Raw genomic sequence first — 23,966 nt, forward strand, 5'->3', positions numbered from 1 at the left:
AACAACAACAATCACCTCCTAAAGTCAATGTTGGGATTAAATAATATTTGAAAGTATTTGTTGCAGCACCCAACAATTGCATCCAATAAATAAAATAACCTGACATTTTTAGTTAGTTATACCTCTGACAGGGGAATAGCAAGTTTTCGAGTAATAATTATTAAATGAGTTTATATAAACACTCAGAACAGTACTTGGCATATAATATATATGTGTTTCCATATGGTTAAGTACTGGACTGCAAATCACAAGGTCCACAGTAGGAACCTGCCAAGCACTGCAAGGGAGAAAGATGAGGCTTTCTGTTCCCTCCAAGATTTAAAGCCTAGGAAATCCTATACACGATTGCTACAAGTCAGAAGCAACTCGTCGGCACTTAACAACAAACAGCAACAATACTCGTTTTAATTATGAACAAAAAAGATACTGTGATGTTTCCCCAGTTATCAAAATTCAGTACCAGACAAAGAAAGATGTGAAGCTTAAGGATTTTATCAGAGCATGCCATAATGGGAATGAGCAATTAGCACATTTCACTGATCTGTGACACCACTGATTTCAAATAGTAGAATATAAAACAGTAGCAAATCAATAAGAAAAAAGCCAGCCATTATAACTGAAGGATAAGTTCAAATTTAAGATGCATCCCAATTTCAGAGATATTAAAAAGTGAAAAAAATAATGCCTTCAAAACAATGAAATATAATAGCATATTTACATCTTAACTAAAGTAACACTAAATGTATCAAACATACTGTACTAGGACTCAACTTCTGTTTTCAGAGGACCACAAACTCCTACATGCCCAATTATCTCACAAGAGTGAAACCAAGATGAAGAGACCCATTTAGAGCATAAACAAAAACAGAACAAAAAAAAAAAAACACCCCACCCAGTTGCATGTGATCTTATGAAGAAAAGTTCCTCCATTCCCCAACCAGCACCACAAACACCTTCTTTAGTGGAGGTGATCATTCCTTCCCTTCACATTAACACACTTATTCTAAAACAAACTGCAGACTGCTAGCAAGTAAAAACACTACATATACGATCTTTTCTTGATTTCATAAAAGTGGGGCAAATACTGGATACATAAGTAGAAAAACAAACAGATACTAAAAGGACAGTTCTATATATGAGGTTAAGCAAAAAATTATGTGCACTCCAGTTATATTAAAATATCCGACCCTGTCCACAGCTCATGACAGCACACAAGCTCATGACAGCACTGAGCGTGTATGTGAAATGATTCTATCAAACAGACGAGTGACAGTGGTTTATGCGGCAAATCATCTGCAAATCAACCTTGGCTTTGCCTATGAAAATTATGTGCAAGATGGGTACTGAAACGACTCATGGAAGAGCAGAAAGAGAAGTGTCTGGACATCTACAAACAAAATTTGGATGGGTACTCAAAGGAAGGTTTCTTTTAAAAAATTGTTAAATGGCCACGAGACACGGATTCATCAACTTAACCCTGGAGTAAACGGCAGAGTATGGAATTGATGCTTTTAGTTTTCCGGGATTTTCAAGGTTCAGTACTGGAACACTATCAGGAAAAAGGTTCAATAATCAACAGTGCTCATTACATTGAGATGCTCACTGAAGAGCTGAAGCCTAAACTTGGGATTAAACACACAGGACTGCTACCCAAGGGCGTTGTGATCGTCCATGACAATGCACACCCAACCAAACATCTCTGCCCACACTGTTGACATGCAAAAATTTCATTTTGAGGTGTTAAAGTATTCTCCCTATAGTCCTGATCTTGTTACATCTAACTTCCACATGTTTGGTCTCCTGAAAGCAGTCCTTTGTGGCAGTAGATTCACCTCTGATGAAGAAGCAAAGATAGCTGGGCATTTGTGGCTCAGTCTAAAACTGTTAGTAAGGAATATGAAAGAAGCTTGTTGAGAGATGGACAAAAGAGTATTTTGAAATGCAAGATTATATTGAAATATGATGTTCTACAGCCAGGGTAAGAATAATTTTTTACTCACCTCTGTACATGAGGCTTCAAAAAGTTCATGGAAAAATATAATTAAAAGGTAACAAAAATTTCCCACCCACGTTCTAAAGCTTCTTCCTATTTCACAAACCCAAAAACTGCACATACAATTCAAATATGTGTTTATGTGCACTTTTTATTGCATAGAAAAAGAGTATGTATTTGATGTGGCTATCTTTAGGTAATGAGGAGGACTTTTGCTTTTGCTTCCTATCTTTCCACAAATTTACTATTCTACAGCTTAGTGGTTACGAATTGGGCTGCTAATCTCAGTCAGCAGTTCTAAACTACAAGCTGTTTCATGGGAGAAAGATGAGGCTTTCTTTTCCCGCAAAGATTTACAGGCTCCGAAACCTTGTACAGTGTCACTATAAGTCGGAACCAACTCCACGGCACATAACAACCTCAGCAAACTAAAAGATAAGTAGTTCAAACCCACTCAAAGACTCCACAGGAGAAAAGACCTGGCAATCTACTCCGGTAAAGTTCACACCCTAGAAAACCCTATGAGGCAGGTTCATACTCTATACAGAGTCACCCAGAAACTCAATCGATTCAATGGCAGTAGGAATGAGTTGAAATGCATTTGAATTATGGTGTTGGCAAAGAATATTGTATATATCATGGACTGCAGAAGACCAAATCTGCCTTAGGAGTATAGCTAGAGAGTTCTTAAGAAGCAAGGATGGCAAAACTTCCATCTCATGTACTTTGAACAAGTTGTTAAGAGGAAACAGTTCATGGAAGACATCATGCTTGGAAAAAGTAGGTGGCCATCAAAAAACAGGAATATACTCAACCAGATAGACAGTAGTTGCAATAACGAACTCAAACAGCAATGATTATGAGAATGGTGCAGAACCAGGTAATATCTCATTGCTATACCATACATAGGGTTGCTATGAGTCATGGAACCACCTTAACAGCACCTAAAACAACTTAAGTCAAAATCAACTCAAGAGTATACAACGAATTGTTAGGGGGGAAAATTGGAGTGCCCCGCTTCATTCTATACTCATAATCCCACACACAGAAACATGCTTCTACCCTAATAGCTTTTAGTGTTCTAGAAGGTTCTTCCTCCAAATATATAGGCTGCAGGCCCAAATCTCACTTTCAGGGATCAACTATTCAATTTTCAGGTTAACCAACCCTGTTATCTTGTTTCTGCCTTTCCCTCTCACTGCCTTTTTATGAAAGACACTATGCAACTTTGTATATATTAGACATTGTTCTAAGCTTTCATATATTAATCTTATCAATAGTATAAAAGTAAAACTGAGGTCATAAATCATTAATACTCTAAATGATTTGGTGACTGAAATAAATGGGTTAAACAGGTAAATGATCCCTATCACCCATTTTATTTCAGTTATCAGAGTATGTTCAAATTTAAACAATAAAAATTTAGTGATTCTGGTATATCAGTACAGAAAACTGATAAAAGAATATTAAATAACACAATTAACTCACATTGTGTTGTTTTTTTTTGATGCACCACTGAGTTTAAGAAACCAACATTCAACTGTCAAGTCATAAAAATGGTGCAAAATAAACTTTGAGAGACATGTAACTCATTAGAACACCCATGGTCACTCCAAACCTACTCCTGACTGCAATTCCTTTACTTGATACAAAGAGGCACTGTATTTCACCACCAAAATCAAATGACAACATAAAAAGTTTTTTAAAAAAGAATTACTTATGCTATTTCAGGACCAAAGCAATCAATTTAAGAAAACATTCAAACAATGGTCCTTATTTACCCAAACCAAAGTCTTTACTACATGGTTCATAGGGGAAATCCCAAATTCTGACTGTGTATATGTGAAATATATCTAACCTATATGAGTCCCCTACCAGCTCACCTTACATTTCTTAAATGACAGTATAATTATATGGATTGTTGTTGTTGTTAAGTGCCATCGAGTCGGTTCCGACCCATAGCGACCCTGTGCAGGGTTTCCGAGGGTGTAAATCTTTACGGGAGTAGAAAGCCTCATCTTTCTCCCGCGGAGTGGCTGGTAGTTTCGAACCGCTGACCTTACGGTTTGCAGCCCGATTCGTAACCACTACGCTACCAGAGCTCCTTAATTATATGGATAGGTAACCAGAAAAAGACCCACATGAAAAGCCCACACAGAAAAAACCCATATACTAAATTAGTGTCAAGGTCAGCAATTGTCCCTATGTGTATTTTTCTTCTGTGCATTTAAAACAGTCTACTTTTTTCTGTGTGGGCTTTCACAAGTACACTTTTTTGTAGAACCACAGCAGCACTGTCTTCCGTTCTTTAAATCACTTCCATGACATGACTTAATCTTCAGATTCTAGGTTACCTGAAGGAAGTCAGTCCTGTAAAGTAGTTCAGGTGTGGCTTTACAGAAGAATCATTAGTGCTCGGCTTCACGATGCAGTGGCCTATCCAAAGCTAGCCAAAAATAGAACTAGTCATTGTACTACAATTACTGCTTTATGAAGTTTATTAAATCCATTACCCACTTTCACTCTAAAGTATCTGTCCTGGTTTCTCCTAACCACAAATAATGTTTTTATTACATTCTCACAAGTTCTAACCAACTTTATCAGGTTTGTGTATCAAGATCATTTTCAATGTAGTTTTTATTCATATACTTTTTCAACCCTCACATCTACCACCCTTGGTAACATGAAATATTAAATCAAGCGCTGAAAGATATACTGTCAAATGCCAAACTTTTAACACATACGAAACACCTAGCTTTCAAGTAGATATGCTACCATTTATTATTTTTTAGTCTCAGTGAAAAATTACCAGACTTTCTAGTCCACTCAGATATAGATTAAAGCAGAATGGTACAAAAATAATGTATGTCCTAACAGTTATTATAAAATCAAATTCAACTTAGAGGAGTCTAAGAAGAAATTACAAAATGCAAACGTTTATTCATTATTTATACCTGGTAGCATAGTGGTTATGAATCAGGCTGCTAACCCCAAGGTCGGCAGTTCGAAACTACCAGCTGTTCCACGAGAGAAAGATGAGGCTTTCTGCTCCCATAAAGATTTACAGCCTAGGAAACCCTGTACAGGGTCACTATGAGTCAGAACTGACTCCACAGTACTTAACAACAACAACATAGTGTGGCACTGTGGGTTAATGTGCTGGACTGCAAAGTGGGCTTGAACCGCAAGGTCAGCAGTTCAAGCTCACCAGTCACTCTTTGGAAACCTTATGCATGGTCGCTGTGGGTCGGAACCAACTTGACGGCACTTAACAACAACAAATTATATGACACTGTCGAATAAGCACTGGACTGCAAACCACAAAGTTGGCAGTTTAAACCTAGCAGTTGCTCCTAAGAAACCCCATACCAGGTTGCTATGAGTTGGAACCCACTTGACAATACTTAACAACAACAATGCATAAGAACAGAAAAATATTTAATGTTTAATAATGACTACATTATGAAATATCATAAAAGAGACTATTACACAGCCATTATAAAAGTTTTAAGACTGACAAAGAAAAATATTCTTATAAATATATTCAGTTAAAGAAAGAATACAAAATGATACTGCAGACAATGTAGCAAGCTCAACTCTTGTGTCTGTATCTGTGTCTTAGACTGAAATGACACCAAATGCCTCAGCTATCTATGGGAAGTAGAATTTGTTCTGTGGTTTATTTAGCATGAATTATTTCATATGGAGAATATATTTTTACTCTATTATGTCGCTTTAAAAAAAATCTACTAAAAAATTCTACTTTGTCAAGAATCTCTAAAAATAAAATCTGTAGTCTGTCCAACCACTAGTAATTCTAATAACAATAAACAGCAAGTTACCCACACAGCATGCTATTTTCCTAAATATTCCATAAGCTTACTCATTTGGGATATTTTTCCCAAATAAACTTACATCAATACTGTGCTCAAGTATTTAAAAACAAGTAAACTACCATGAGTCTTTTAAACTTGAATGTAACATGTCATGTTAAAAAGGAGCATCTTAATTTCATTTCTCAAATCCAAATAAAACCATCAGTTTAAAATGAGAGGTTTAGCTGTTACTAAAACAATAAACATTTGTAACTGATTGTAAACATTATAACTAGATTGTAGCATAACATTATAACTAGACTATAACATTAAGCTGCAAAGATTCTAACACAACTTGAAATAAAAGATCTATTTCTTCTCACGCAAACCAAATGTTAACTTTAGGCACACACCAAACCATCAATGGATAAGTGAAGAGAAGAAAACTGCGCATCCTCTTTCTAAGTCCTCTTTCCCCCTCGCTCCCTCTTTCCCAAGTGTTTTGCTTTGCATTTTTCTTTTAATTAATACTAGGAAGAATGGTCCAGAAATAACTTTTTCCTATGGTACAATCTTGACAAGAATTTTCACAAACCTGAATTAAATAACTATATAGTCTCAAGAAAAAAGCCCAAAATGTTCCACTCCTTCTCTAGCAATTAAAAACTCACTCCAAAGCAAAGAAAAACTGCACCTTTTCCTAAATAAAATGCTACTTTGAAATATTTAAATTAAGCAAGCCCAAATTTTATCAGCCTTGGTCACAAATCCACATTACATTTAAACAGAATTCAACCAAGTTGAATTTGTCTCAAGAGATAAGAGCATTATTTAATCACAGTGCAAGATTATACCTTTTTCTGTGGAAAATTTTGCAAATTAACACTGTAGACAGAATTAAAAAAAAAAAAGAACACTCAAAAAGTTGGCTATTCCCCGAATGTATACGAAGAATCACTAAGCCTCTTAAAATTTTGTAAATAATCAAATCTTTAGTAATACACACTCAAATAGAAATCTTATATCCAAAATCCACAGGATTTTTTTTTTAACTTAAAATCCATTATAGGAAAATAAACCTAAAAGGTTGATATCAAATTATGTGTTTTAAATATCAACAAACTCATATCAGAAATTTTGAAATTAAGAAATGCATCATGTAATTTGATCAGAGTCCTAGTTTGTTTTATTTTAAACTATCTAAAATGCAAATCCGTTGTAGTTTTTGTGCACAAATCATAACAGGAGATGTTGTTAAGTGCCTTCTCTAACTCATCGCAACCCTCTACAGGGTTTCTGAGGTGCAGCTGATGGGTTTGAACTGCCGACCTTGTGGGTCACAGTCCAGTGCTGATTCTACAGTGCCACACCAGGATACATACAAGAGATACATGCAAGTAATTGTGAATGCAGCATCAAAAAATTACTTTTGCCAGGTAAAACTATTCTATCTTTTCCATGATTTAAAAAAAAAAAACACTGGGCATTTATAATTATAGATGCTTTCAAATCAATAGTTCTAATAAATCAAGCCATTCACATTCAACACTTCCAACTTTGTACAATCAAACCTTCTTCTACAATTAACCCTTCTTACAATCAAAGTCTTGAGAGTGCAAATAGAAATGCAAGGAGTGACATCTCTACAATGACTTGCATTTTACTTAAAAGTTGAAAAATCTTCAGTAGATATTTGCAATACAAAATATCCATCTATATCAGGAACAAAAATCAAATGCCTCTGAATGGCATAAAATCAAAGATGGCAAAATGAAAAGATTCATCTACAACTTGCCAAAAGGTATTATGTGTAATCTAAACCTTCAACATTATCAAAAATAAAGATTTCAAAAGATAGATATTCAGAATAGGTTCATTTAATTTCTCAAGAAATAGTGGCAAACAACTGCACCCTTTATTTCCTGTTCAGATTCAGTTAACATTTCTGCCATTTCCTTTTAAAGGAAATAGTACAGCAACACAGGGTAAGAGGGTCCATACTACTGTACAACCAGGAACTCTAGAGGAAAACTACCCAGAACTTGGTCCTGACACCCAAGATGAGCAATCAGCTTTTACAGTACTTACACATCCAATATTTTGGCTTCCTTACTTAAAAAAAAAGAAAAAGGAGAGGGGAGTGATAGAGGGCTATCTATAAAGTATTAATGATCACGAATGCCAAGAAAGCCCATTTTGAAGAGTCATGGCCTAGCTATACCTTCATTTCAAAGAGTTGTAAGGGACGAGTCAATACATGCCTATTTACGACCCAATCTGATCTTTCTAATGGAATCTTTACTCTTCCAGTGCCTGTCCCTCTGGCCTCAGTAATTAACCTTCGGTAGTGAGAGCTGTAATGCTGAAATCTAAAAGAGACAGATAGCAGTGCAGCTGCGACACTGCCAGATAAGGCAGCCTCCCGGAGGGTAGGTGGTTTCTGGAAGGGCCCTTGTAGGCCCCAAATTCTCCAAAGCCTCTCCAGGGCGCGTGCTAGGGCCAGAGCAGCGTCGGGTGAGGGTCAAGGCGGGAGGGTCCCTAAGGGAAGGCAACACGGGGAGATGGGCTCAAAGTGCGCCCGGGGCGCTAGGCTTTTGGCCCGCAGAGGTTACCGAGCGCCCCATTGCAAAGGCGAGTTTGTGGGGCCTGCTGGAGCGCAGGCCTCGCCTAGGAGTTACAACACACTCTGCCCCAGTGCGCAGCGCTCGGCCTGGGGGAGGGGAGGAGGGGAGCAGCTGCCAGGGGAACTGCAAGCCCGGCCCGCTCACCGTCAGGGTGTCGTCGATGTAGAGGGGAATCTGCCTCCGCTCGAAGGGGAACAACTCCTCCCCGTCCCTGCACACCGCCACCAGTCGCGCCATCGTCGCCGACGCTGCCGTTGCCACCGTCACCACCTCCTCCCAGCTGCTGCTGCCGCTGACGCTGCCGCCGCTGCTGCTCCGGCCGCTGCCGCCTCCTCCCAGCTCCTGCCTGCAACAGCCAAACCCCGCGAGCGTAAGCACCCGCCGCCGCGCAGCACATTCGCCACCGAGGGGAGGGAGCGGTGCCGGAGGGGACGGGAGAGCCGGGCGGCGTTTCCCATCACCCGATTCCACACGCGCTCAGCCAATTAGCGCCGAGCAGCGCCGGGTCCCGCCCCCTCGCGCCGCTCTCCCTCCCCAACCCCCTCGCCGGCCTCCAGTCTGGGTCCAAAGGCGAGGCGGAAGGGACCCCGTCGGCCTGGGGGCTACCCCAGTCCGTCACTGGAGTCCCGGCCCCAAGATCCCGCCCGGGCTTCAGTATCACAACCCACTCCCCGCTTCTGGCCGCTGGGCGCCCTCAGCCCACAGCAGACCCCCTCTTCCCCATTCCCCGCCCAATCAGTCCCCAGGCCCGCAGTCGCCCAGCGCGACCCCGCCCCTGGGAGGGGTCGACCCCGCCTCAGCTCTGCGGAGGCCTAAGGGGCCCTCCGACCCTTTCCTCACCCTTATCGGAGGAGGCCTCTCAGTCCTGACCTTCACCGGTTCGTGGTCTCCTCCCTGACCCCCACCTCTGCTTCCCGTTACCGGCTGACGAGGCCCGCGTCAGGGCCGGTCTGGGCGGGAGCGCGGCTCCGAATGCCGTTTCCTCTCCAGGCTCAGTCAGCCGCTCGCGCCACGGGGAGTGGGGGAGGGAGGGCGCGGGACGTGGGGAGGGTGGGGCAGGGAGGAGCCGAGAATGCCGGGAGGAGCCCCGCCTCCTCTCGCGAGACTCGGGCTCGATGCTCACTCGTTTCCGCTTTCGAAACCCTAGAGGCAGGGGCGGGGGGGTCCTTATCCTAGCAGTCCGGAGCTGGTGACCCGCACCCTTTACTCAATCCAGCTACTTAAATATTACCCGAGGTCGGGCTGTTAGGAAGAGTGAGTAGACTAAATCTCAGTGTCTCGCCGCGCGGGGCTGGGAAATACTCCGAGGGCCAGTGGGCAAAGGGAACCGAACCTCAGGGTCGGGGCCTTGAGAGGATCTGAGCCCTTCGAGATCCGTGAGCGCGGATGGCGAGCATCTGACGGGTAAGAGACAAACTCTGAGCTCAGCTTCCAGGTTCCTGATGCCTCAATCCGTGTTCCACGGCGGGAACATTGGAGGCGAAGGCCTTCTGTGTAACCCTCATGCCCTCATTCACCTGGAGTCAGCCGCATAACTGCTGCCCAGTGCAACTGCTTCGGCTGCATCCCACCGAGCAAGTATTTGAGAGCTGACCGATGGGAACCTGCCGTCCATTGTATGGAGAGTGGTTTATGTATGTGCCGTGGCCAAAGGAACTAAAAGCTAATATTAATTTAGGAACTGAGACTCAGGTCAGTGATTCCCTTGGGCAAGTGCAGGTACTGGCCAAAGACCCTTCCCTCTGGTCATCTCCTCCGGAGCCGAGCTTCTGCTAAGACAGTCCTCTACACTGTCCACCACCGTTTACTCGGTTTCTACCGTGAAGGCTTTGGAAACCCCGTGTAACGCCAAAATAGTTGGGAAGCCTTTGAAAGTTTTGAAAGTCTTAAATCTATCTACTGCCCTATAACTAACCCTAAGGACAAATCCATCTTTCCTGGGAGGATAGGCTAGAGCTCTGATACTGACCTTTGAAATGTATTTCGGTCATCACGTGAAGTCTTAATTTACAACAAGAAACCCCAAAGTTTTAGCCATGCTGACTATGACATTGTGTGGTCACTGTTAGTATAGGTGACATAATAAACTAGAAGAACCATTGTTCAGCCCCAGAGGTGTGATTGATTTGGGGCCGTGTTAGGAGAGTAGGAAGACTCTGCTCATGAGTTTAAGTCCACTAGATCTACAGAATGTGCATGCAGCATCTGTCTGGTTAGACTACAGAGCCCCAATTGGAACATTTATAGAGAACCTTATATTTGATGTACATATGGACTTGGGGGGACGGGACGGAGATACATGTTGACTTTTAAAGTCTAGAGGTGCTCTTATAAAGATGTTGCTTTGTTAAGTGCCATCGAGTCAGTCCCAACTCAGCGAACCCTGTATAGGAATTCTGAGCCTGTAAAACTCTATGGGAACAAAAAGCCACATTTCTCATCCAAAGAGTAGCTGGTGGACTTGATCTGCTGACCTTGTGGTTCACAGACCAGTATAAAGATAATATCAATGTACTGCCTACATTATGCCTTTTAAACTTCCTTAGAATTATGGTTGGTAAAGAGCATTGACAATGAAAAGCTCATAGTTTTAATAACTCATTGCTGAACACAAAATGGATACTAGCAAAGAAGAGAATATTCACTCTGAGGATTTAAATTTTTAAAAGGCATTCAAATCCAGATGTAAAATATATTAACATGAAGAGACCACGATAATTTTCATCATTTGCGATTACTTAATTTTCCCCATTTTGACTTGATGCTTTAGTATTTTGTACAGTATTTTGCATATTATTGTTGGACGCCTTCGAGTCAATTCTGACTCATAGCAACCCCGTAAGACAGAAACAGATCTGTAGATCTTTTTCCCGTAGAACCACTGGGTGGTTTTGAACTATCAACCTTTAGCAGCTGAACATTTAACTGCTGTGTCACCACCACTCCTTTCAGATATAGGCATTCAATAAATAACTTGTTCAGCTTAAAAGGTGAGTGACTTGGTCAATGAGTTATTTCTCATGGAAAAAGCGGCATCCTGTCTGCATAGCCTTTGCCTGGGTGCTACAACTATGATATAATCACTATTCACAATGACAGATGTTTATAAAATGACTTCATTGCAAAACAATGTTAAGAAACTTTCACTATGTATCTTCCCAGTTTGGGAGCACTTTCACTTCTAGTCTGTCTTCAATTATAACCAGTAGTTCTGCAGCAAATATTCCAGTATTGTTGGATGCAGTTTAAGATGAGAAGTATCTGCCTTTAGAGAGTTTCTCTCTAACAAAATAAGTGATTGCTGCATAAAAAGCTAGTTTTCACCTATTTTTAATTTTGATATTGTTATTGTTAAGGGAAAAGTGAAAGTTTTTGAAAGGCCAGGAGAGATGACAACAGCAGAAAACATTTTGTTGGTATCTAGTAATGGACAGTTTGAGTGATGGAGGTATGATAAATTATCAGCCACATACCATTCATTTGTTTTTGGTTCTTTGTTTTTTGTTTTTAGCTTCCCAGTGTTGTAGAGAAGCCCTCTACAACAAAGACATAGAACAAGTGAAATATAGGTACAGATGATGGTCCTTGAACGCTGAGCCTCAGAAGATAAGACAGAGAGGTGGACTGAGTGATCACAGAGGACGCTGAACAGGAGCAGCAAAAGAAGAAAAACAGGCGGGCTACCAGCTGTGTGGAGTGCCTTGACCATCTTGAGCTTTTCCAAGTAGCTGCCGATACAGTTACCTGTGAGCACAGGGCCATGGTGCAGGTGGGAGACAAGGGGGGAAGTCCTCTCTTGCTCTCTTGCCTTCCTGATAGCCAGGGTGTGACCAGTGCTACCCACTCCTGCACAGCAGCCTCTGTCCTGAACCAAGCTATACAAATAGCAAACTGAGAAGTGTATTCAGACTTCCTTCCAGTCTCTATCACATTCACCAGAAGACAGGTGGTGAGTGCCTGAGAATACACCAACATGGAATCATCAGTTATAAATAAATTCAGTATCACAATGTCAAGGAAAAAACACAATTTCAGATTATATGGAGAAACAAGACAGAGTGCCTCAAACAATCGACCAAAATATGTAGTTGTTGTTGCTGTTAAATGTCATCAAATCAGTTCCAACCCATAGTGACCCTGTATAGGGTTTCCTTGGAGCGACTGGTGAACTTGAGCTGCTGACCTTATGGTTCAAACCAACTTTGCAGTCCAGCACATTAACCCACAGCCCCAAGTCAGGACTCCAAAAGAACAAACTGTCAAAATAAACAAAAAATTAGAAACTATATAAAAACAGCAATCACAAAGTCAGAAGATTAACACTTGTTGTTGAGTGCCGTCGAGTCGGTTCCTACCCATAGTGACCCTGTACAGTGTTTCCAAGGCTGTAAATCTTTATGGGAGCAGAAAGCCTCATCTTTCTCTGTGGAGCAGCTGGTAGTTTTGAACTGCTGACCTTGCCATTTGCAGCCTGATTCATAACCACTACGCTACCAGAGCTCCTTGAAGATTAACACTAAGGCTTTAGAAATAACTAAGATTTTAGAAATAGATAATACACTGAAAGGGCAAAGTAGAATTAAATTAATGGAAGGCCAAATCAGTAATCTGGAAGACGAATCTCTCACCTAACTTTAAATGAAGTCGTAGGCCTTGTCTAAACCTAGCCATAGTCCTAACCCTAACTCCTTACTTCTACCCAGCCTCCAAAATTAAAAAAAAAAAACAATATTCCTCATGCTACCTAATCTTAAAAGAAATGAACACCAATGTAACTCATACTATATTTAATCTTCATAGACTATACATGAACACCGAGGAAGCAAAGTATGTTTTTGTACAACTTACATAACTTTGGGAGTCCTGGTGTGGCACTGGATCACAAGGTTGGCATTTCAAACAAATCAGCTACTCCTCAGAAACCCTATACGGGGTTGCTATGAGTCACGACCAACTTGACAGCATTTAACAACAATATAACATAGAATACTGATGCTGTAGGATAAGCAATAGACCGGTAATTGCATGCTCATCAGTTCAAACCCATCAGCTGCTCTTGGAAACCCTACACAAGATCCCTATGAGTTGGAACCAACTCGGTGGCACACAACAACATTGAACACTGATGCTCAAAGTAAAACTGGTTGTCATCTTTGGCCGTAGTGTGGTAGATATGCCCAATTTTTGTTTAAGTGCCCTTGAATAGGGTTTCCTATATAGGGTTTCTGAAGAGCTGCTGGTGGGTTTGAACCACAAACTTTGAGTTTAGCAGTCCAGTACTTTTCCTATAGCACCATACCAGGATTACGTGCACACTTTATAATTGTATATTAAAGTCATTTCTAAAGTAGGTAAGTCCTAGGTAAGGTACTGTTCTTCCTAACTCTAATGTTCTCAAAAATTGGCAGTTTATTAAAACACCTTATGTTTCTAATACCATTATTGTTGCTAGGTGCCATGGAGTTGGTTCCAACTCTTGGCGACATTAGGCACAACAGAATAAACGCTACCTGGTCCTGCGCCGTCCTCATAATTGTTAAACTTGAGCCCATTGCTGCTGCCACTGTGCCCAGCCATCTCTTTGGGAGTATTCCTTTTTTCACTGACTTAGCAATGTGGCGTTGTAGGATAAACGCTGGACTTCTGACTGCAAGGTCTGGTTCAAATCCACCAGCTACTGCTTGGAAACCCCATACAGCATCGCTGTTAGTATTGACTAGAAGGCAACTTCCCTAATAAACTTAACATCATCGTGGCGGGGGGCAGGACTTTCTGATCGTTAAATGTAAGATTATAATATGTACCTTCTCCTCCACTTTATTTAGTATAATGACCTTCGAGACATCCCTCCTGATATGTCCAAAGTATGAGAGATGAAGTCTCACAATTCTGGCTTCTAAGCATTCTGGCTGTACTTACAACACAGGTTTATTCTAGCAGTCCATGGCATTTATAATACTCCAACACTATAACTTGAATTTGTCAGTTCTTCAGGTCTTCCTTATTCACTGTCCAATGAAGCTATTGTAAATACCATGACTTAGGCCAGGCATACCATAGTCCTCAAACTGACATCTTTGCTTTTGAACACTTTAAAGAAGCCTATTGACTGACTGCTTCTGTGAATGTTGATGGTGGATTCAAGCAAATGAAGTCTTTGACAACTTCAGTCTTTTCATTTATCATGATGTTATTTTTTGGTCCATGAGTGAAGATGTTTTCTTTACATTAAGGTGCAACCCATTCTGAAAGCTGTGGTCTTTGATCTTCATCACTAAGTGTTTTAGGTCCTTTTTGATTTCAGTAAGCAAGATTATAGCAACTGCATATTGCAGGTTGTTAATGAATCTTCCTCTAATCCTGATGCCTAGTCTTCATATAATCCAGTTTCTCAGGTTACTTGCTAAGCATACAGATTGAATAAATCATGGTGAAAGAATACAACCTTGATGCACACCTTTCCTGATTTTAAACCTGATGAGTCCCTTTTTGCTGTCAAATACCATACCCATGTTATTACATTGTTTTAAACCTTTTATTGTGTGATAGTTTATAGGGCAGAACATTAGTTTTGTAGTCAACCAACTGAATTTTGTTTCATTGCAATGATTACATTCCCCTCCATACACCATCAGTTAACAGTATTTGCCGCTAGTCCCTTTTTTTTTTTTTTTTTTTCAATGTACACAAACACACAGAAAATATGTATTTGTTTAAAGGGCACATTTTGCAAGCCAGCCTCCTGTTTACTGGTGCATAGCCTTTCTCTTTCCATAGGTCTAGAGTCCTCCGCTGCTCTCTCTGTGCGATCATCTCTGCTGCCATCTCTGGTATCATTGCTTTTCTGGTCAAGATCTCACTCTACTCCAGCTCTCCTGGCTTGATGGTCCTAAGGTTCTCTGTACCTGGAATGAAAGATTCTAACTACTCCCCCCCTTTTTGTTACACATCTTCTACCTTTACAGTTGAGACCATTGCAATTAGTCATGATAAAAATTACTATTGATTCAAAAGAATCGTATCCACATCCTACCCCATTCCCTTTCACCAGACCCATATAGACAAGAAGAAAACTATTCATTGGGGATCCTACCCTATCCCCTTACTCCGAAATTGCGCACATTCTTGAAAACTTGTAAGCCAGCTACTTCGTGCCTTTATAGTCCTCCCATTTTTTGTTAATCAATGTCTAAGTTGCCTGTCCCTATCAACCCTGTGTACTGAGGGGATAGGCTTGATCCGTGATGTGACAGCCACGTTATTTCACATGGTAGTAAAATCTACAGCGGAGTATGATTTAAATAACTGCATTGGTCCAAATCTGAGCATCTGTGAATTTAATTTCCTTTTTCATAAGCTGATGTGGGAGGTGTTGATATGTGAAAAATAGATTCATTTTCCCCACTTAGATTTTTTTTTTCTTTTTAAAGGAAAAATGACTACAAGTTAATATGTAAGCTCCTTGAGGACAAAGACTCTTTTTTCTTTTATCCCTAGCACCTCATACTTGATACATTAAGAGCCGGAACCAACTCCATGGTACTTAACAATCAATTTCAAATACTTAGGCTCTATTAAAGTTGAGCAATAAAGGTCAAAAGTCATATTGACATATTTAAATATAAACTTTATTATAAAAGAAACATATATAAACCCTAAAACTATGGTCCTTAGTCACCCTTCAGGTATAGATATGAACCCACGCCCACGGTTCATTTTCAATGTTGTTAAGTGCTGTTGAGTCAGTTTCAACTCATAGCAACCCTATATAGGGTTTCTGAGGAGTGGTTAGTGAGCTTGAACCACCTACCTTCCAGTTCAAACAACCTTGCAGCCTAGCACATTAACCCATACGCCACACCAAGGACTCCATTCCAACAATAGACAGGTCTATAAGGAGAACAGTAACACTAGTGAGCTTCCCATACCTTAGAATAATCAACCATTTGAGATCAAAAGGGAAGCATTTACCCAAGGACAGTTCAGAATGGTTAGAAAAGGAAGACTGGAATGGGAAGCACAGAAAAAGTGGGCTAAGTGATGTTACTCTGTGGGGACTGCAATCAATGACATGAAACTGTGTATGGACTGTTGAATGGAAAGCTGAATTCCTCTGCAAGCCTTCACCCAATTTATACATTTTTTTCTTCTTTAATACCTACCATGTGGCCACCTAAGGTGCAACTATTGTTCTCTCCTCATGCAGAGTAGAGTCAAGAAATGTAGACACATGGAAATGATTATTCCAGAGAACTAATGAAGCACTGGAAGCCCAACCTCCATGATCTGAGAACTAGGTGTACCTTACTACCACTGACAATCACTGTGAAAGGGATCACAACGGGAGGTCCCGGACTGAGTGGGAGAAAAAGGTGGAACAGAACTCAATCATTAAAAATCAGGCTTATGGTCTAACACTGGTAGAATCCCAAAGAGTGGCCCTTGGTCACACTTCACACCACTTCTGTTGGTCAACGTTCAGCGAAACAATAGACTTACAAAGGTACCAGTAACACCTCCTTGGTTTATAAAGAGGTGTTATTGGTACCTTTATAAGTCTAGACTAAGCAAGTATATGTGATCAAAGGGCAACATTGCCCGAGAAAGCTTATAAGGAGTCCTGGTGTGGTGGTGTACGATAAGCACTGGACTGCTAACTGCATGGTCAGCAATTCAAACCTACCAGTCACTCCTCAGAAACTCTACAGGGTCACTATGAGTGGAAACAGACTCCACCGCACTTAACAAGAACCAACTTCAGAAGGCAGCAAGAAATACGGAAGGACAAAAGAAACAGGTATCAGAAGAATGCGCTGAATTGTGGGGATTGCAATGAATGTCATGAATCAAAATGTGTAGGAAATGTTGCTCTGTAAACTTAAGCCCAAATCTAAGTAAAACATAAAAAAGCTATACATACCATTTAAAAATACAGAATGGTGATTATGTGCCACTGAGTGGGTTCTGACTCATAGCGACCCTGTATTTAAGATTTAAAAATTCAAAATGGTATAACATGATAAGTAAAAATCCTAATACTAACCTTCAAGTTGTAAGTTTCTTTGAAATAATAAACATTGTAACAAATTACAAACTTTGTTTCCTCTCTTTTGGTTTGGCTTATAGTGGTGAGATACATTAAAATAGTATATATCAACTTTGTTACAGAGAAGGGTTGGAACTTATTTTGTAATAAATTACGGTAGATTGCCAAAAGCACATTTTTTTTCATATTTAATACTCTCCATTAAAATACTGTCCAAGTACAGATGAATTCTACCCATATCAATCACCAAAATTTTATAGTCTTATCTTGCAAATACAGCACAAATGTAATTAAACAGTTGATAAGCATGTAAAGATACAGCACACATAAGGTCCACAAAGTACTGCTGTGTAATGTATCTACCATCAGGTTGATCAAGCCAGTTGTTATATTTGACAGCAAGAAAAAAAATAACTGGTTTCTGTTGATAGCTGTGATTAAACAAAGACTGGCTCTCTTTTTTTCAGCTTCAGGGACTACAGAGTCTGCATGCTTTCTAGTTGTAGTAGGTGACTGGCTAAGTTTCCAAGAACATGGTACTAGAGTCCCTTTAAATAGAAATTTGGCAAAAGTCAGAATGAGGTCACCAATTAAAAAAGTACTAAGAAAAATGAGGCTAGTAGCAACTATCCAGACACAAAAGGCTAAATTGGCCATTCTCCGAGATACTGCTTCTATATTTGTCTGAACTATGTAAAGACATATGAAAAGGCTAATACCTATCAATAGAAGCCAACACAATACTTTGATCCAATCTTTGATATGTGATCTGTTTTTAAACAGATATGACCCTGTTTGTACACCAGCCATATATATTGCCAAATACCCAAAAACAGAGATGATCCCTTCTCGGTTGGCATTTAACAAACCAACCCTTGTATCTCTACCATCAGTGCCATACAAAATTAACCTCTTTAGTGGGGTAAAGTCAAGAGCTAGCTGGTACAATGTAGTAATGCTGATGGCCACAATCCAAGATTTATTTAGGGGGAAAATAATCAAAAGCAGTGATGTTATCAATTTCACAATTGCTATGGTAAAAAAAAAGTTCCAATGAACTCCATATTCAGTCAAATGTTCCTGATAGCCTATGTATTTTATAATGGCTAGTCGCCCTATTCCTAGGAAAACTAATGGCCAAACAGAGTACAATGACTTTGTAAATTGATAAAACCCAAATCCCTGCATGTTAGATTTTCTTTTAACCTCTGTACAAACCATTGCAGACCCAAAAACAAAGCCTCCTACTCCCAAATCCATTGTTCCTGTCCCATAGAGCTCCGTTTTAGCAAATCGTCTGGGAAAAAGTGGGAAGTCCACAGCCAAAATAGCAATAGCAGTAAGCACACTGTTAATTACCCGGAAACAGGTGATGGCTGGAATGTACTCTGCTTCTAGACGGATTTTCAAGAATTTTTCATAGATATTCTGCACAGGCACTCTGGCATAGCAGGTTCTCCTGCAGTATATTTGATAGGCCAGTCCTGTCCCAAAGATAATTACAGTGAACTGCTCAAGGAGGAGGAATGAAGACAAGATGGTGAACGAGGCCACCAGGGGAACTATCAGGACAACAAAGTCAATGAAGAATTGAATTCTCCAGGTATATGAAGAACAGAAGTGTTGGACAAGAATAGTTAGCAGCCCCCTGCACAGGACACAGGGGGCAGGCAAGCACAGGCTCTGGATGATTTCCAGGGCAGTGGTTCCATTGAGATTCCTGACAAAATCTTCCTTCATCTGCTTGTGAGCCATATTTTTTTCTTCCTGTGAAAACAAAATAGCAAAGGAATGGATTTATGGAAACCAATGTTTTTGTGAAATTGGCCTGTCTTGGTTTTACTCTTAATCCTAGTTGCAAAGCAGAACTTTAGGCTCTCTAATAACTGTTTTCTGTTGATAGCTTCAAGGGATTTCAAATCAGCTGCAGAACTTGTAATTTCCTTCCCAAGGCTTCTGGGAAGAAGCTGAATGACGCATTCGGATCCGGGATGTCCTAACACGTTGGAAATTATTAGTTTAAAAGCTCATCTTAAATACGACCTAAGGAGCTTTAGTTATTCTCAGTAGGAGGCAGACTCACAAAAAACTGAATGAGATACAAACCCTGAAAATGGCAGCACAGCCAGACAAGCATTTCTATTACAGCTCAGAGGCTACGTCCCTAAGATTTTTAAATGAAAATTGAGTACACCGAACTAATAGCTTTAAATCAAATTCAGCGTGTGTAGGTAGCTATGCGTACTCTTGGGTGTTTTCTATTCAGACCCTCTCTGAATCTACTGACTATGGTACAACACAACGGCCATCCCAAACCAAAACCTGAAAGGTGGCACAAAGCCCAGAACACCACTGGTCAAACGAATGAGCGCACTATAAGAGATCTGGGCCCACCAACAATACGTCACCGTAACAAACCAATCCGAACTGCGGGGGGTGGGGGGGTTGGGAGAGATCCTGAATAAATGAGTCTTTTCTGACACACTTCCGCCCCAGCTGCACCCAGTCCTTACAACGCGACACGTTCCTGATGGTCCCGGCTGCCCCTAGCAACAGGTCCCTTACCTGGGCAGGGCCGCCCGGCTCAAACTGCACCAGCAGATTAACGCCGGAGCAAGCCGCTTCCTCCTCCAGAAAGGCTACCCTTCCGGCCCGCGCAACCCGCTCTTCCGGGCCTCAGATTGCGCGCACGCCCCCTGCTGGCCGGCTGATGGTGGCGCTTGTTTCCCACTGCCCTCCGGCACTCATCTTTCTATAATCTGGGGTCGTCTAACCCAGATCCTTTCGGATCGTGGTCATGGTTTAGTTTGTCAGAGGGGTGTCCAGGAATGCAAAAGGCACGTCGCCTTACAACTGTCCCTCAGACCCATAAGGTGTGGCTCCGTCAGCGTGATGGAGTCCGAAGACCTGAAGAAAGATTCGGCCACTGAGTCGGCTACCAAAAGAACCCAATCCCTGGCCCGGAAACCCAGGAAACCCTGCTTCCCGCGCCTCTGCCCCAGGAACACGGGAGGCCCGCCTTACCGTCACATTTCTTTCACCCTAGCATCTCAACAGTTAGTCCTAGTGTGAGCTCCCCCGCCGGGAGCCAGGAGTCCTAGGCGGGCCACGTGCGGCCGCGTGTGCAGCCCCGCCCCGGGGGAGGAGTCGGCCAGCCCCCGACCTCTGGGCCTGGGTACTAGCCGGCAGGGTGCGAGCTGACGGTCCCGGCTTTCCCTCCTCCCGTTCTGCTCCCGCCCCAGGCTCTTCCCGCCGCCTTTCGCCGGGCTCCCGCCCTCCCAGACGGGCCGGGCGGGGGACGCACGCGTGTTAGCTCGGGTCGTGGGACCGGTGAGTGCCACCTTTAGCCCAGATCCGAAGCCCTTCTCGACCCTAAAGGAGCAAAGGGACACGGGTTTGCTGAGAAAGCTGAGGATGAAAGAAAGGGACATCTCCCAGTCCCGTTTCCAAAGAGCCCTTTCTCTTTTCTTTTTGTTCCTCTTGTATCCAAGGAGGTGACCCAGCTCCAGCTGGGAGCCCCTGCCTAAACCCAAGACTTTTCAGTCACCCCTTCTACCTTTCCATTTTGCCGGCAGGGGGCGGTCCAGGCAGACGGGAGGGTCCCCGCTGGCAGGGTGGTCCTGAAGCCCTTTCCTCTTCGGGATTACGGGGACCCGGGACGGAGCGACTGGCCCCGGGAGGCGTCAGGGCACTTGCGCCCTTGGCTGGGGTCATGTCCACCTTTCTGGGAAGGACATAGTCTTCCCGTGTCAGGTGCTTCCGGAGCGGCATCCCAGTCCTGGGCATGGCGGGCACCTTGCCCTGATGGGGAGTCCCCGATTCCCGCCCCGTCCCCAGCTCCTCTCCTAGTCAGCCCTCCCACTGCCCTGAGAACAGAAACAGCCTGGGGAAGAGGAGGAGCTGGTGATCAGGTTGCTGCTTGCCTTGACTGGTTATTTCACCTTCTCATTACTGTCTCTCTCCTGCCCGCAATAGTCACACCCTTTCCAGAAATTCTTGACTCTTGAAGCAGTGGTTAAAGCGCTGGGCTGCGAGCTTAAAAAGCCGGTGGTTCCAACCCACCAGCTGCTCCGAAGGATGAAGATGTGGCAGTCTGCTTCCATAAAGATTGTTAAATGCCATCAAGTCGATTCTGACTCAGTGAGTGGCCCTGTATAGTTTCCTAGGCTTGTAAATCCTTGCGAGAGCAGAGAGCCTCATCTTTCTCCCGCAAGAGCAGCTAAAGTGAAGCGCGGACTTTGTGGTTAAGCAGTCTAGTACTTATCCTGCGGAGCCACAGCGCGTCTTCCTCGGTAAAGATTACAATTTAGGAAGCCCTATGGAGCAGTTCTGCTCTGTCCAATTGCATCGCTACGAGTTGGAATCCACCCAGCCACTATGGGGTTTTAGCCACCAAGTTTATGGTGGAGCAGGAGCTAGGAGAACTGGAGAAAACCACTTTTAACTGACTTGCTTCAGACTGGGAGCTGACATTCCATCATAATAGCTAATATTGGCGTAGTATTTTTATAGGTAGTTTTCCATTTAGTGGGAGAAAGATGAGACTGTTGGCTCCCATAAAGATTGACGGTCCAGGAAATCCTAGGGAACAATCCCACTCTGTTTTGTAGGGTCTCTGTAAGTCAGAATGCACTAAATGCCAATGGGTGGATATCCCATTTAATACTTAACTCAGCACTGGGAGATCTGGGCATTGTTATATTTCACAGATGAGGAAACTGTATAGGGCATGGAGAGTTCTAGTAATTAGGCTAGGGGCTTGTGGGTTTGGGATTCTGTCTTAGAAGGAGCTCCCAGCTGAGCTTTGTTCTGCTTGAGTCTCTGGAATTCTCTGTATGGCTGCCCTCAGACTTGATCTAATCATAATCCAGGGTGAATGTGTCCAACACAGTCCTGATGCCTGCGTTGTCTTTTTCCTCCTGTCCTTGAAAGTCCCCATCTCTGTACTCAGAGCCCTAAGAAAATGTTTGCCAGTATAGACATCTTTCATCCTTATCATTTCTTGCCTGGAAAACTCCAAGTCTGAGGGTTACTTATATTGTTAAGTGCTGTCGAGTCAATTGCAACTCACAGCGAGTTGGTTCTGGCTCATAGGGTTTCCAAGGAACAGCTGGTGGGTTTGAACTGCCAACTTTATGGTTCACAGACCAGCTCTGATCCTACAGTACCACATCAGGAGCTGAGGGTTACTTACAGTCCTTTAGAAATTGTTCAAGACCCAACCTCATAATAAGTGGTCTCTCAGACACCTTCTCCTCCTGTGAAATCCTCATCTCGTAGTTGATTGGATTGTCCCACCTGATTATCCTCCCTAATGGATTATCAGACTTTAGTAGTACTAACAGCACACACCCTAAACTTGGTGCAGTGTTTTCTAAGCATGACCTCACCTACTTTCAGAACGGCTCCCTCTGAGGTAGATTTTACTCTCCCATTGTAAAGGTGAACAACCAAGGTGGTCCAGGGAAGTGATGTGACTTACCCAAGGTTAGTGGCTGAGCTCTGGTTTCCCCGCCCACACAACTGCTTTCCTGGAGCATCAGGAACTGACTCCAGCTGGCCCTCCCTGCCAATTGTAAGAAACTTTAGTACGTCAGTCTAGCAGAGAGGATAGGGCAGAAGATGTCTCTGTTCCCAGGACAGTTTCTCCTGCTTGGTGGGAGGAGCGAGAGTGAGTCACCTTGGAGAAACCCTTACCTGTGTATGGCCATTGTCTTCTCTTTCATGCCACAGGCTCCAAGGACTTGTCTCAGAACTAAGCCTGTGACTGGACCCATGCTCCATGACCAGGTGAATAGCAGTCCTCGAGCCTGCATCCCAGACCCCTGGTGAACAACACTGAAGCAGGATGCTCCAGAAGGTAAAACCTCAGTCTTATTGTGAATTTGGTGAAGGTTTACAGAGCACATCAGTTTTCCACCCAACACTTCATATACATTTTGTTTCCTGTCATTTACTGCAACCCCCACTGTGGAATATCACTTATCCCACTTCCTCCCTCTGTTTCCTGTTTTCATTCTTCCTTTCCTAATCTTTCCTGCCTTCTTAACTTTGTCCTTGGGTAAATACTGTTCTTTTGATCTCAAATGGTTGATTATTCTAAGGAATGTGGCCCTCCCCAGTGATGTTGTTCCCCTTATAGACAAATTTAGCTGAAAATTGAGCTACAGAAATGAGTTCATTTTTGGACCTGAAGGGTGACTAAGGCAATCATCTCAGGAAAGCGACTGTCTATCTCCTGCCCGCAATAGTCACACCCTTTCCAGAAACTCTTCCTCATATCCAATTTTAATCTCTCCTGTTGTTTTTAGTTTTTCCTAAGGTGTGTAAGGTGGGGTGGGCAAAGGAATGCTTAGGTACAAATCTGAACCCAGGAGGGAGCCCTGGGAGATGGTCCCTGACGGCTTGAATTGTTGAGGCACAGTAGAAGCCTGGAGTTTCTAAGAGGAGGTGTTCCTTAAAGCTGAGCCTTAGAAAAAAAAGGAGTT

At 42.4% G+C, this 23,966-nt stretch overlaps 2 protein-coding genes across 2 annotated transcripts in view; both read right to left on the reverse strand.

Moving 5' to 3' along the window:
• Positions 1-9,484, reverse strand: part of GGNBP2 (gametogenetin binding protein 2) — a 37,297-nt gene extending 27,813 nt beyond the window's left edge. The window contains exons 1-2 of the mRNA XM_006832348.1: positions 9,273-9,484; positions 8,577-8,778 (exon numbers count right to left, since the gene is read on the reverse strand). Of these exons, the coding sequence (XP_006832411.1) occupies positions 8,577-8,669 (93 nt within the window). The 5' untranslated portion in view covers positions 8,670-8,778; positions 9,273-9,484. The remainder of the gene's footprint in view (positions 1-8,576; positions 8,779-9,272) is intronic.
• An 8,237-nt stretch (positions 9,485-17,721) lies between these two features.
• On the reverse strand, positions 17,722-19,233 carry PIGW (phosphatidylinositol glycan anchor biosynthesis, class W). Its single transcript, XM_006832349.1, has one exon. It carries the CDS (start codon positions 19,231-19,233, stop codon positions 17,722-17,724), a length of 1,512 nt encoding a protein of 503 aa, XP_006832412.1.
• Between the last annotated feature and the right edge of the window lie 4,733 nt (positions 19,234-23,966).

Source organism: Chrysochloris asiatica, unplaced genomic scaffold (assembly GCF_000296735.1).
Source record: "Chrysochloris asiatica unplaced genomic scaffold, ChrAsi1.0 scaffold00007, whole genome shotgun sequence".
Lineage (NCBI taxonomy): Eukaryota > Metazoa > Chordata > Mammalia > Afrosoricida > Chrysochloridae > Chrysochloris > Chrysochloris asiatica.